The 13,928-nt window shown below is 58.1% G+C and overlaps 2 protein-coding genes across 3 annotated transcripts; both read left to right on the forward strand.

Annotated features, from left to right (window-relative positions):
* Positions 1-433: 433 nt before the first annotated feature.
* LOC106981054 (histone H1.0) lies at positions 434-2,667 on the forward strand. The gene has a single exon (XM_015079165.3). It carries the CDS (start codon positions 747-749, stop codon positions 1,329-1,331), a length of 585 nt encoding a protein of 194 aa, XP_014934651.1. The 5' UTR covers positions 434-746; the 3' UTR covers positions 1,332-2,667.
* Positions 2,668-3,161: 494 nt separating this feature from the next.
* GCAT (glycine C-acetyltransferase) lies at positions 3,162-9,251 on the forward strand. 2 transcript variants are annotated; one of them, XM_027070783.2, is made up of 9 exons: positions 3,162-3,415; positions 5,090-5,220; positions 6,157-6,258; positions 6,727-6,873; positions 7,364-7,518; positions 7,651-7,733; positions 7,912-8,083; positions 8,526-8,647; positions 8,931-9,251. In XM_027070783.2, exons 1-9 carry the CDS (start codon positions 3,220-3,222, stop codon positions 9,080-9,082), a joined length of 1,260 nt encoding a protein of 419 aa, XP_026926584.1. In that variant the 5' UTR covers positions 3,162-3,219; the 3' UTR covers positions 9,083-9,251. The 2 variants fall into 2 exon arrangements, with proteins under 2 accessions (XP_026926584.1, XP_026926585.1); XM_027070784.2 differs by lacking the exon at positions 8,931-9,251 and having other exon boundaries at positions 8,430-8,556.
* The last annotated feature ends 4,677 nt before the right edge of the window (positions 9,252-13,928 follow it).

Consider the following 13,928-nt stretch of genomic DNA (forward strand, 5'->3'; position numbering starts at 1 on the left):
CGCTCCGCCGGGCCGGGGGGCACCGCCGCGGCCCGGGAGCGGGATCCCTGGTAGCCCCAGGGGGGAGCTTTGCTACGGGGGGTTTCCCGCACCTGGGCTCCAAGGCCCCGCAGGGCCAGCCCCCCGCAAAGGGGAAATGTGCAGGCGCACCAGCCGTCCTCGGCGCCGTTTGGGGCGCGTGGCGGGCGAGGGGGGCGGCGGCCGGGCCGGCGGGATGCCCGGCGGGGGAGCCCAGGGAGCCAGGCAGCGGTCCCGGGCGGCGGCGGGGAGCGGGGAGGCCCGGGCCGGGGGGAAAGGTCGGATTTGCTCGGCGGAAGAAACACAGATGGCGGCGGCGCGGCGCCATTCCGGGCCGGGAGCAGGCAGCCAGCAGCCCTGTCCTCACCGCGGTCCGCCCGCCGCCGCTAAATACCCGGATGCGCCGCCCGAGCGCCAGACGCGGAGCTGGGAAAGGGGAGGCAGAGGAGGCGGAGGCGGAGGCAGAGCGCGAGCCAGAGACCGAGCCCGAGCCAGAGCCCGGCGCCGAGACCGACCGACCGACCGACAGACCGGCGGGGCTGGGCCACGCAGACCCGGCCCGGCGAGTCCTCCCGCGACCCGAGCCAGGTCCCTGAGAGCCGGGGCCCGGACTGGCCGGGGACTCGGGAGCGCCAGAGCAGATTCCCGAGTAAGGCTTTCTTCGGCCTCCGACGAGGGCTGGCCCTTTTGAAGGCGCCTCCTTCAACCGCAGGACCAGACAGGCCACCATGACCGAGAACTCCACGTCCGCCCCTGCGGCCAAGCCCAAACGGGCCAAGGCCTCCAAGAAGTCCACAGACCACCCCAAGTATTCAGATATGATCGTGGCTGCCATCCAGGCGGAGAAGAACCGCGCTGGCTCCTCGCGCCAGTCCATCCAGAAGTACATCAAGAGCCACTACAAGGTGGGTGAGAATGCCGACTCGCAGATCAAGTTGTCCATCAAGCGCCTGGTCACCACTGGGGTCCTCAAGCAGACCAAAGGGGTGGGTGCCTCGGGGTCTTTCCGGCTGGCCAAAAGCGATGAGCCCAAGAGGTCGGTGGCCTTCAAGAAGACGAAGAAGGAAGTCAAGAAGGTGGCCACCCCAAAGAAGGCAGCCAAGCCCAAGAAGGCTGCCTCCAAAGCTCCCAGCAAGAAGCCCAAAGCCACCCCAGTCAAGAAGGCCAAGAAGAAGCCGGCTGCCACGCCCAAGAAAGCCAAAAAACCCAAGACTGTCAAAGCCAAGCCAGTCAAAGCATCAAAGCCTAAGAAGGCCAAACCAGTGAAGCCCAAAGCCAAGTCCAGTGCCAAGAGGGCCGGCAAGAAGAAGTGACAATGAGGCTTTTCTTGTGGACACTCCTGCCTGTCTCCTGTTTTCTGTAAATACTTTTCTCCTTTCTTTTCTCTTGATCTTCACCTGCAATCCTTTGCCCCTTTCTATCCTGACTGTATAAGAGACAGAATTTGGATTCCTCAGACATTAGGGAATAATTCATTTTTCCTTAACCAATCGTGCAAAGACAGCAACAACAAATCTCTCTGTAATGATGAGAATGTACTTTTGTTCTGTTGACTTGTTATTAATCTACTTAATGGGTTTGGGGATTTGGATGGGTCTGTGTGTTTTGTTTGGATGGTTTGTTCACTATGAAGGTAGAGGGGCGGGAGAGAATGGGCAAGGCAGCTTGTTCTGACTAGATGAGGGGGAGCCCAGAAATTGTAAGGTTTGTAGGAGTATCTTTGAGGTGAGCTAGCTTTCTCTAGGTTGCTCACCCCTGTGAAGAGTTTCTGAATCCCGGCGGGGAGAAGGGAGGGGTGGCAGCAGCTGGATGGCAAAGGAGGGAGGGGGTGGGGAACCCTCTCTGGGCTGACTTCCATCTTCCAATAGTGAGCAGTGGGGGGTCCAAATCCAGTTTCCTTCTCACTGTTGGTCTGCCCCTGTGGCCTTCCTATTGTCCTAGGGAAGGGGGGGGGGGGTCCATGTGACAGCTGGTCTGAGAAGCTGTGGCTTCTCTCAGTCAGCTGGAAACTAGTCATTGGGGGGGTCTTTGTGGCTTCAGAAAGTCTCCTGTTAAAATGGAGTGGAAACTTTAGGGGAAGGGTGGGGACTCAGTCAGCCAAGTGCCTCAGTGTGCCCTGTTCAAACTTGGGTTTTTCCACACAATTGGATTGTATCATAGGACTTTTTTTTTTTTTCTTTCCCCCTGGTTTTTGGTTCCTCCTGTACAAGAGGTGGTTTTGCTTGGTGGCCTGGTGGGGCTCCAACCCTGCCACCCGCCACTTAAAAACCTCCCGACCTCTTTACTTTGGAGTCTTTTATAAGTAGTTGTAGATGGGGGAGGGGGGGAGTGGGCGGGGAGTGGACAGTAAGACATACTGCAGTCAATTTTGAATTGCTAAGTAGCTTCACAGAGCTAGGTCTGTGTGTATGTGTGTATATGTATATATACATATCTAGGGCTAGTACTTAACGTTTCACACCCGGGAGCTGGGAGAAAAAATCCTGTACAGTCTTCTTTTATTTTTAATAAAATAGGAAAACGCGTCCTTGCGCGTGGTCAAACGTCCTCCCCCCCCCCCCCTTTTTTAAACAAGTGTTATTTGTGCCGGGAAGAATTTGCTGTCTTTGTAATTTTAAAACTTTAAAATAAAATCGAAAAATGAAAACACCTCGTTGGTGCGTTTTTCCTCCTTTTTAAGGCTGGAGGCGAATGAGGAGCAATGGGGTGGGCGAGCAGGGGTGAAATCCGGGGACGTTTGCACCTGAGAATGGGAGAGGGTTCCAAGAGGTCGACAGGGACCGGGGGACTGGGCTGCAGAGTACAAAGCGTGCCTCAGCCTGCTTCTAGGCTCTTGCCTTTGGGGTCCAGAGTGCACCCCCCTTTCCTTCCAAGCGGTGGGTGTGTAGGCAGGGAATGGGACTTGGGATTGGGGGGGGGGGTCTGGTGGGCTGGGCCCTGACGCGCCACCCTCCGCGGAGGCGCCTCCCCTTCCCCCACAAGGAGCGCTCCAGTCTCAACTTACACATCAATCCACTTTCATCCTCTGCGGATCCCGCCAGGCCCCGCCCCCACCCATCCCTGGGCCCGTCTCCCCGCCCCTTTAACAGCCTTCTTGCTCCGATTGGTTGGTGTGGCCCAGCCCCCGGGCACGTGACCAGGCGGCGCCAGCGCTGCGCGTCGCTCTTGGACGGGCTGGCGTGCTGGGGTGAAGTAGGCGCGATGTGGGCCTGTCGCCTCCTCCACGCTGGTCTCTCCGCAGCCCCCCGCGGCCGCCGCGCGCAGTCGGCGCTGACCCAGCTGCGCGGCGTCCTGGAGGAGGAGCTGGAAGCGATCCGCGGAGCTGGCACCTGGAAGAGCGAGCGGGTCATTACGTCCCGTCAGGGGCCGCGCATCCACGTGGAAGGTGTCTCCGGAGGTAACCCCCCCCCGCCTGCGAGTCTTCGGACCCGGCTGGGTGTTCGAAGGCCCTTGCGAGGCCAGCGCTGGAATGGAGGGCCTGAAGGCAGTGGGCGGGTGGGAGTATTTGCACACGTAGCCACTGGCGCCTTTCCTATCAGGCTGACTTTACGGCTTCCCAGTGGTAGGTGTTAACCTAGTTAAGCCTGTTTACGCGGAGGAGGGTGGTTTGCCCTTGAGCACCTTTTTGACTCAGACGGTGGGACGGGAGTGAGGCCCAGTCCTGTGAGAACGTGAGAAAAAAAAGAGAGACACTTAGCTGGTTCCCACCTGCCTGCTTCAAGGAAGGGTGGAGGGAAGGTGGGGCCAGAAGCCTTGCGTTTCTGGGGCTGCTGTCCTGTGCTGGCCTCTACCAACTGCTCAGCACGTGGGCTCCTGCAAACCCCGATACAGGGGATAACGAATCCCATTTTACAGACAAAGAAGCTGAAGCTCAGAGATATGAAAAGCCCTTGCTAGCTGCAGGCAGAGCTGGGCTTTGGTCCAGGTCCTCTGGTACATTGGAGCTGGAAGGTCACCTAATGGGTCAGAGAAGCCAAATGCCTGGCCAGAGTCACAGCGAGCAAGGGGCCTGAGGGCTGCTGCAGAAGCCACACCATGAATTCGTCCACTGGGACTTCCTCATTTCCTTTTTTTTTTTTTTTTTTAATTTCTTTATTTTGAGAGAGTGTGCTCGAGTCGGGGAGGGGCAGAGAGAGGGAGAGAGAGAATCCCAGCCAGTGCGGGGCTCAATCCCATGAACTGTGAGATCATGACCTGAGCCGAAATCAAGAGCCTTGGACGCTCACCCAACTGAGCCACCCAGGCACCTCCCTCATTTCTGTCTAACCGGTAGTCGCTATCTATCTTGTCTGTGCCAGGACCCGGGTGGGTGCTGGTTACAAATAATTTCCCAAGCCTGCCTTCTGCTCAGGAAATCGGCCTGGATCCTTGGTGCTGTTGTACTCATTTGTAGACTGAGGTCCCCCCAGATCTCTGCCTTCTCCTCAAGGGAAGCTTGGGGCAGGTCCAAACATGGGAAAGTTAGGAGGCACAGGTTCTCATCTCCTAAGCTGAATGAACCTCACCCCCTATGGACCTCAGTGTCCCCCTCATGCCAGCTGTGTTCACTTGCGTGTTTATAATTCAGGAGTTGATGTCTCAGAAACACCCCCTGTCGCCCCCCCCCCCACCCACACACACACTTTAGGCATGTGATTCTTACCAGGCAGCAAAGTCAACTGTGTAGAGTCTGAGGTCCACAGAGGGCACCTGACCCAGCCCTTTTTTACCCACGAGGGAACCAAGGCCCAGACAAGGGGGTTGCTGGTAGTTTTCAGGGACAGGAGAAGCCAGTGAGGTAGGGCTACATTCCTCCTTGGGTGGAATGTGATTCAGAACCAGAGTTTCAACTTCTTACCCTTCAAGGCACCACTCTGAGAGTCCTTTCCTGACCCTCCCTGTGCTGTGGCTATTGGTACTTCCTAGGGGCCCCTAGTTCCCGTCCTGCCCCAGAATGGATCGTACTGTGTGGTTGTTGCCTCCTCAAGGGTGAATCCATGTTCGTTTCCTGAGTCCCCAGGGCCTGGCACTGACACTTTTCTAAGCCCTTTCTTGCCCTGAGCTGCTGTGTCCATACCTTCTTCCACCTCAGGAATCCTTAACTTCTGTGCTAACAACTATCTGGGCCTGAGCAGCCACCCCGAAGTGATCCAGGCAGGTCTGCAGGCCCTGGAGGAGTTCGGAGCCGGCCTTAGCTCCACTCGCTTCATCTGCGGGACCCAGGTACCCAGTGGCTGTTGCGGGGGTTGGAGGTTACCTTGTCCCCAGCGCTGGGCACTGACCCCGACTGTCTGCTTCCCACAGTCAGCAGGGCCCGTTTAGCCAGCTCAGCTCATCCCAGGGCCCCGGGCCCTCTCGTAGCCTGGTGCCCTACACCAGAGAGGCCGGGCTCGGGCTTCTGTTCTGTTGCAAAAGCAACTTGACCTCTCTGAACATCCCTTTTCCCACCTGCGTGTAAAAATGCCTGCAACAGTGCCCGGCACATACCAATGCTCCCTAAATGTGGACTATTTTATTTTGTGAATGTTACAAAATAAACATATGTAAATGCGAAACAGCGCTTAGGTGTTCACTCGTTATCAATACTCCTGACAGTCGTTAAGTGACGGGTGATATTCTTGTCTCTTTTACAGAGATGAGGACGCTAAGGCCCAGAGAAGTTAAATGACTTACCCCAAGGGCACACACCTGTTAAAATGGGATTTTAACCCACGTGGCTGGGCTCAAGATTATTGATTATTATTACCCATCTCCTGAGCAAGGGGGGGGGTGAAGTGAAATCAATATCAGAGGCAGAACTCCTAACTCCCAGCCAGGGCACTTTCCAACAAAACCCTCACCCAGACTGGACAGCTTTCAAATATAAAAAGCCGAGGCCCACATGAACCTATGTAATCCTTTTCTTTGCCATTAAGCAACCAAAAAAGGCACTTAGTTTGAGGTCGGGAAGACCTTTTCCCTTGCCAATATCACCCATAATTCCACATGAGACCCCGGTTACAACGATCCAACCAGGAAGGGACAGCGAGGGAGTTCCTCAGTGAGAACCATCCGCCCGGGTCCGGTCGGCTCTGGGGGAACCCTCGCAGTGAAGGGAGCCCAGAACTTGTTTCGTGCGACCCCGCGGGCATTAACACTTGTTTCGCTCTGTGTCTTTAGAGCATCCACAAGGATCTAGAAGCAAAGATAGCCCGCTTCCACCAGCGGGAGGATGCCATCCTGTACCCTAGCTGTTTTGATGCCAACGCTGGCCTCTTTGAGGTGTGAGGGGGCCACAGGTGGGAGTTGGTGAGGACTGCTAGGCCGTGGAAGGCTTGGGAGCGGACAGGCAGAACCTGGCAGGATGCCAGCGCCATGCCTAGCCGCTCCAGTGCCCATTTCTTACGGAGGTTAAGGTTGGGCCAGGTAGGTGCTCTAGGAGGAATCCTGGGGCCTTCGTGGGGCCAGCTTGCAGGGCACTGGGGGGATAACCTACATCAGCAGGAAGGCTGGGGGCAGCAGGGGCCAGGAACCCACCGAACATGTTCTCCCCTGCTCTCACTGGAGCAGGGCCCTGGTCTGGCCCAGTCGTGGGGCCCCGGGGACCCAGATAGAGGCAGATGGGGGCTCCTTGCCTCCCTGTCCAGAGGAGTGCCCTGGATGGCAATGAAATTTTGACTCAGGTAGACATGGGGAGGGAGAGCCCCTAGGTGGCTGGGTGATAGCTCTCCTCCAACTGCCTTCTTCCAGGCCCTGCTGACCCCCCAGGATGCAGTCCTGTCGGACGAGCTGAACCATGCCTCCATTATTGATGGCATCCGTCTCTGCAAGGCCCATAAGTACCGCTACCGCCACCTGGACATGGCTGATTTGGAGGCCAAGCTGCAGGAGGCCCAGGTGGGATGAGGCCCAGGTGGGGCAAGGCCCAGGGCTAACAGAGGCAAGAACTGGGCTCTTGCCCAGCTCTTCAGCCTCCCCACCGGTGAATTAAGATCCGAACCCAAATCCCTTGGCCCCGAGGCTTTATTCCATTGTACCATGCTGCCTTGACTTTTGGCACCTTATGTGTGGCAGGGCCTGCTAGGCATATAGGTGAGATGAGCTCAGGGATAGAAATTGCCCTGCCCCACCCTCCCTCTCGGAGAGCCGGAGAGGAGACTGAGCTGTTTTCACTGACCAGGACTGCCCCTGAAGAGGTGGGCAAGGCTCAGAGAGGCACAGGGGAGGGACGGGAGGCTCCAGCCCCAGCGCAGTATGCTTATGTGCCTACCTCTGTCCCAGACACCGGGCAAGGTGAGCTCTTAGAGCCTGAAGCGGCACAGAGAATGGGTAGACTAGCACAACGTGAGACACTAGCCATCACCTGTCCACGTCTTCTTCCCTGCAGAAGCATCGACTGCGCCTGGTGGCCACGGATGGGGCCTTCTCCATGGATGGTGACATCGCACCCCTGCAGGAGATCTGCCACCTTGCCTCTCGATATGGTGCCCTGGTCTTTGTGGATGAATGCCATGCTACTGGCTTCCTGGGGGCCACAGGACGGTGGGAGCATGCATCACCTGGGGCCTTGGGTCAGGCTTCTAAGGGCGGGTGGGAAACCAGGAAGCCAGCCCCTAACGCGTGATCCCCGGGCACTCAGGCAGCCAGTGGTGACAGTGGTAGCTTCCCTTGCAGGGGCACGGATGAGCTGCTGGGTGTGACGGACCAGGTCACCATCATCAACTCCACGCTGGGGAAGGCACTGGGTGGAGCCTCAGGTACCTGTCGGGTTGTGCCTCTGAGGTCCCCTTATCCACATGCAGAGCCCTGGAGGGGTCTCCGGGAAGGTGGTGAGGAGAGACTTGGGGAAGAGAGCAGCATGGACCACCCTCTCAGGAGGGTAGGCTCTGGCACCTGGCCTCTGACTCCCACCTCCGTCCCTGCCCTTGTCCTCAGGGGGCTACACAACAGGGCCTGAACCCCTGGTGTCCCTGCTCCGGCAGCGCGCTCGGCCCTACCTCTTCTCCAACAGCCTGCCCCCTGCTGTCGCCGGCTGTGCCTCCAAGGCCCTGGACCTGCTCATGGAGAGCAATGCCATCGTCCAGTCTATCGCGGCCAAGACCCAGCGGTGCGGTCCCTGGCAGGGGTGGGGCAGGTTGGGGTCGGGGAGCTGCCCCTGTGTGCCCGCCCAGGCCCATAGCTCCATGCCTACGGGTTCTGCCTCTGCCCCTAGCATGTCCCCAGCAGACTGCACCGGGATTCAGCCCTTTTAGCCAAAAGCTGCCCGCCCGCCCCCCTCCCTCTTCTGCCTCTGCCTTTTCCCTCCATTTCCTGGTGCATTTCTCTGAGAGCCATGCTGTGTCTCCCCGCCCTGTCAGTCCTGTCTTTTTGCCCGCCGTTTTGGTCTGCCTCTCTGCCCGTCTCTCCATCTGCCTCTCTGGGTCTGCATCTGTCTCTCTTGGTCCATCCTGCAGACTTGGGCACAGATCTTGGATCACATGCCCAGCAGGAGTGGGTGTGAACGCCCCACAGCCCCCTGGCTACCTGTGACACCCAGCTGTGCCCCACAGCTTCCGCAGAAAGATGAAGGCTGCTGGCTTCACCATCTTGGGAGCCAATCACCCCATCTGCCCTGTGATGCTGGGTGATGCCCGGCTGGCTTCTTGCATGGCAGATGACATGCTAAAGAGAGGTAAGGAAACTGGGACAAGAGGACCAGCCAGGGGTCTTAAGAGAAAAGAGAAGGGAACCCCTAAACTGTGAACGCTCCCCCATACCTTCACCCTACCGCCCGTTTTAAACCTGCTGTCTGTCCAAGCTGAAAATCCCAGGCCGTGACGCGGTCGCATGTCTGCGAGACCTCGAGCACCTCCCTTGCCCTCTGTGACCGTCAAGCAAGTAGGACCCGTGTGTCATGTCCCTCAAAGCCTGCCTGGCTCCGCTGAGCCCCAGGCTGACCCTTTCTGCCTTACCAGGCATCTTTGTCATCGGGTTCAGCTATCCGGTGGTCCCCAAGAACAAGGCCCGGATCCGGGTGCAGATCTCAGCAGTGCACAGCGAGGAGGACATCGACCGCTGTGTGGAGGCCTTCGTGGAGGTGGGGAGGCTGCATGGGGCACTACCCTGACCTGGGTGGTGACAGGCACAGCCAAGGGCCCCCTCCCTCTGCATTAACGAAAGGGGCCTTTGGTCAGCCCAGGCCAGACGCTCTGAACCCTGTCAGAGTCCTAGGACTGGGCTGGGGCATGGCCGGTGCTTGTGATCTTGTGTCAAACAACAGTGTGAAACTGGGCTGACATGTTGGTGTGCTTTATTCTCTCTGAGCAGGCCCAGGCCTGTGACCAGCTGAAGAATCGGGCAGGAGCTGGGCTTCTGAGGGCAGGCTCCTGGGTAGATCTCAGAGCTGACCACCTGCCCCAAGTTAAGATGAGACCCAGGCAGCTGGGATAATGCAGGCAAGGGCCACCATGTGACACAATTGGATTCTGTGCTGCTCTAAAGGCTGGCTGAGCCCCAGCCCTGCCGGCCCTTTCCCGCCCCACCCACCCTACTTACTCCGAAGCCTCCAGAGTTTAGCCCTGGTGGACACTTCGTTTTCTGCTCCCTATCCAAAGGATGGCTGCCAGCTGCCCAGATCAGGAGGGGCTGGGCACCCCACCCCATGTGTGGAAGGAGGGGCAGAGGATTTAGCCCCAAAGGAGAGAATGCGGGTCACTATAGGAAAGGCCCCTGATAGTCTGGAACCATGTGTTCTAGCCCACTTTGACTCTGTGGCCTTCGGGCAGCCTTTCACCTGGGTATGCCTCAGTCCCAGTGTACGGAGCGGATGTTAATGGATGACTATGGAAGGATGGGTCCTTCCATAGCGCTCCTTCCGAGGACTACTGGCCTGCTGATCGGCCAGCAGGGGGCGCAGCGAACTCAGGCTCCGGCTGCTATCGCCCCGCCCCCTCCACCATCCAGGGCTTGGCCTCCCAACTGTTTGGGCAGCCCGGGAGAGCCGATTTGCTGCTGCCAAGGCCCCGTCCACCCTTGTCCCCAACAAAGGCTCGCTGCTCCCCTAGTGGACGTGATGACAACCCCCTTCCCGCAGTCGCTGTCCCTGGTCCTTGCCTCTCCATTGGCCTCCCCACTCAGCTTTATGGGCGCCGGGGAGGATGGGGGCTGATTCACGGCAGCGCCAGCCTCGGCGTGGTGTGGCCTCGGGAAGCACGCACCTCGCTGGGGGTAGGGCAGGGAGGGTGAAAAAGGACCTTCATTAACAACAGGGAAGTTGTCTGTCCTCTCTGTCCCCTCACACCTCCTTCCCAGCCCTCAGCCTGGATGTCAGAACGAACGATCTGGGGGAGCTGCGGCCAATTCACTGGGATTCTGGGACTCCTAGCTTGTGGTCTCGAGGAGCTTGAGGCTGGGAATCAGGAGCTCCAGGGGCTGGGAGACGGCAGTGCAGAGAAGAGGACTGCTGTGGCCACATCAGCAGCTGGGATATTTGCAAGCCGCTGCCACAGGGTAGTGGACCTGGCGCGGGCGCATACAGCGGAGCCCTGGCGCCAGCCCCGGGCCAAGCCAGCAGCTTGATGTGCGCGATCTGCATAGGCCGGCGGATGAGACCGGGTGGCCACAGCTGGCCGCGGGGCTACGCGTCCCGGCAGCAGGTGTGGCGTATCCAGCGAGGCCAGAACGCTGGGCCCGGGCCCACGCGCCAGTGGCGCAGAGCACGCGCCGCCTCTTCCAGGGGCTCCTGGGCGCCCCCGCTGCCATTGCGCCCCCCGGCGGCCGGCGGAGGCAGCGGCACGGCCGCAACACCCTAAGCCGTTTTGCCGAAGTAACGCGCCCTGGCGTCAGCTCGCGGGGCTGCGCCGGCTCCCGTCCGCCGCCGTCCAGAAGGGCTGGTAGGAAGCAGCAGCAGCAGCTCTGGGCTCACGTGTTAAGGCCCACTGGTGGCGGCCCGATGCCAGCGACAGGCGGCGCAGGGCCGGAAGGCCGGCCAAGGATCAGCCGCACTTCTGCCTCCTGCGGGCGGGGAGCTTGAGAGACCACTCTCACCGCGCGCTGTACACGTCCTCCGCGTTGGGCTCCAGGTTCAAGGCTCCGGCCGCCTGGAGCAAGGTTAGAGGTGGCGCCAGGGGTGCGCGGGGCTCGGCCATGACCTCGCGTACTTCCGGCCTGCCTCGTGGCCGGCCCTCTGTGGTTCCCTCGGTCCTCCCGCTTTCCTTCCTTCGCTCTGGCTCTATCAGCGGCTCGGCCTTGCCCTGCTGGGAGCTCTTGCCCTAGTTCTGCAGCAGCCCGTCCAGAGCCCTGCCCTGGCCCGGGGGGGGGGGGGGGGGGGGGAGGGGAGCCTTCCAGGCTGGAGGCTCCTGAGGGGATGGCGGGGGTGGGGGCGGGGGGGTAGTGTGTCAGGGCTCTTGAGGGCTTTCCGGGTTCAGGGTGGTTGTAGCCCTCTGACAGTCAAGGATTCTAAAACTTCAGCACACTGAGGCTAGGATCCTACAATGCTGCCTTTCAGTGATCATATTCTACACTTTTTTTTTTTTAATTAAAAAAATTTAGGGGGCGCGCCTGGGTGGCTCATTCGGTGAAGCGTCCGACTTCGGCTCAGGTCACGATGTCGCGGTTCGTGAGTTCGAGCCCCATGTTGGGCTCTGTGCTGACAGCTTAGAGCCTGCTTCTCTCCCTCCCTCTCTGCCCCTCTCCTGTTCACACTCTGTCTCTGTCTCTCTCTCAAAAATAAACAGTAAGAATTTTTTTCATTTAATGTTTTTATTTTTATTTATTTTATTTTTTTATAAACATTTTTAAAATATTTTTATAAAAATATTTTTATTATTTATTTATTTTTAATGTTTATTTTTGAGACAGAGAGAGACAGAGCATGAACGGGGGAGGGTCAGAGAGAGAGGGAGACACAGAATCTGAAGCAGGCTCCAGGCTCTGAGCTGTCAGCACAGAGCCCGACGCGGGGCTGGAACTCACGGACTGCGAGATCATGACCTGAGCCGAAGATGGACGCTTAACGACTGAGCCACCCAGGTGCCCCTAATGTTTTTATTTTTGAGAGAGAGAGCAGAGTGTGAGCAGAGGAAGGGCAGAGAGAAGGAGACAAGGTATCCAAAGCAGGCTCCAGGCTTGGAACTGTCAGCGCAGAGCCCGACGTGGGGCTCCAAGAAACTGTGAAATCATGACTGGAGCCAAAGTAGGAAGCTAAACCGACTGAGCCACCCAGGCGCCCCCCCCTCCTTTTTTTTTTAAGTTTTAAAGTTTATTTATTTATTGAGAGAGAGCACACGCACAAGCAGAGGAGGGGCAGAGAGAGAGACAGGCAGAATGTCAGTGCAGAGCCCTGGCTTGAACCCACGAACTGTGAGATCATGACCTGAGCGGCAATCATCAGTCAGATGCTTAACCAACTGAGCCACCCAGGCGCCCCACATTCTACAGTTCTAATTCCTTCATTCAATTCTGATAGCTCTGAATTCCGGACAGTCTAGGTATGATCCCTAATATCTTCTGGTTAGTGAATGTCTGCTTCCAAAGATTCGGGGATGCTCTGCTTCTGGGGTAAGTGACATCAGGCTTTCAAGAAACAACCTCTGAGCGCTGGTGAAAATCCCAGGGGTGTGGGAGGAGCTAGCCTGAAGAGTCTCTTCCCCAGCTCCTTGGGCCTTGAATGCAAGTCCTGACTCCATCAGGGTCCCCTCTGTTTTCTGTCCGCTTCCGCAGACTTCCTATTGACGTCCCCTCCCCCCAACCTCCCAGCTTCCAGAAAGACATTCAGTCCCTGCCGCCTCTTCTCTCCCTTCACTTACTGCAAATTGTCTTCTGCCCCCACTACACGTGTCCAGTTTACCCACCACCTCATTGTTGTGAAATCCAGTGTGCCTCGTCCCTCCAAGGGGCTCGTCTCTCTAACCTTCCGGAAGCATTTGGCCATGTGGCCTACTCCTCCAAGAGTTCCAAGCAGAAGCCCACGCGTGACTGACTGAATTACCCAGCCATTTACCAAGACCAATTAACCTCTCTGCCTTTTGCCCCGACAAGAGGCTCCTAACGGGTCAGGCCTTAAATCATTCCCCTTCCGCCCATCCTTTTCACCCCAGGCCATAATAAACTAATTATAAACGAAAACGCGCAGATCCTGTCCCCACTCTAAAATTTTCACTAGGTCCTCACTGCCCTCAGGCTAAAGCCAAACTCCGCATGGGCACAAAACCCCTTCGTCTTCAGCCGGACTGAATCTCTGGAACGAGCTTAGGAATGCTGATGGGCCCCGGGATTCCAAGGGCCTGGGAGAGGAGTCCCATCTGGTCTCCAGAAGAGAGACTCCTATTCCGGTTTCCTAGCCTAGGACACTCCATTCAAGATGAGGAATCCTTTCTGAGCTTGGGTTAGAGCTCTACTTGGAGCAGGGAGGGAAGATGGAGTCCTTTAGGCAGGAGGTGAGAGTACCAGCAATGAATGGGCTGGGCCCTGGACACGGAGGGGTTAACTCCAAAGCGACTCTCAGAGAATCAATGGGTTACTCACTGCAGAAAGAGGCAGAAGCAGCGCAGGGAGGCAGAAAAGAACCGGGCAGAAGAGCATGCCACCTGGGGGAAATCAGGGACAGAGGAGGAGGAGCGGGAGGAGGAGAGGGAGGAGGCAGCGGCAGGCAGCGGCTAGTGGCTACTCCGGAGGGAGTGCTCAAGTCTGGCTCAGCAGAGGAGGTGCCTTAAAGGAGAAGAGAAGTGGGAGGCAGACCTGCACCTGCAGGGAGGCGCCAAGGGGCAGCCACTGAGCCAAGAGGCAGCCTCAGCCTGACCCGTTCACCCAGGATCAAGCAGGGCCCAGTGCCCCAAACTGAGGTGGGTGTTGCCTATTCTGACCTTCAGGGGGCTTGCTGCATGCTGGGGACTGGGGGCGCAGGTATTCCCTTTCTTCCCTCCTCCCTGCCGCTCCCCCCCACCACCGCCGCCCCACGCCCTTAATTTGTCCCA

The sequence above is a fragment of the Acinonyx jubatus genome, chromosome B4, assembly GCF_027475565.1.
Source record: "Acinonyx jubatus isolate Ajub_Pintada_27869175 chromosome B4, VMU_Ajub_asm_v1.0, whole genome shotgun sequence".
Lineage (NCBI taxonomy): Eukaryota > Metazoa > Chordata > Mammalia > Carnivora > Felidae > Acinonyx > Acinonyx jubatus.

Coding starts and splice junctions, on each gene's coding strand:
- LOC106981054 (XM_015079165.3), top strand. CDS start 747: ATGACCGAGAACTCCACGTCCGCCCCTGCGGCCAAGCCCAAACGGGCC.
- GCAT (XM_027070783.2), top strand. CDS start 3,220: ATGTGGGCCTGTCGCCTCCTCCACGCTGGTCTCTCCGCAGCCCCCCGC. Junction 7,734..7,911: donor GGCACTGGGTGGAGCCTCAG/GTACCTGTCGGG, acceptor CCTTGTCCTCAG/GGGGCTACACAACAGGGCCT. Junction 8,648..8,930: donor AGATGACATGCTAAAGAGAG/GTAAGGAAACTG, acceptor CTGCCTTACCAG/GCATCTTTGTCATCGGGTTC.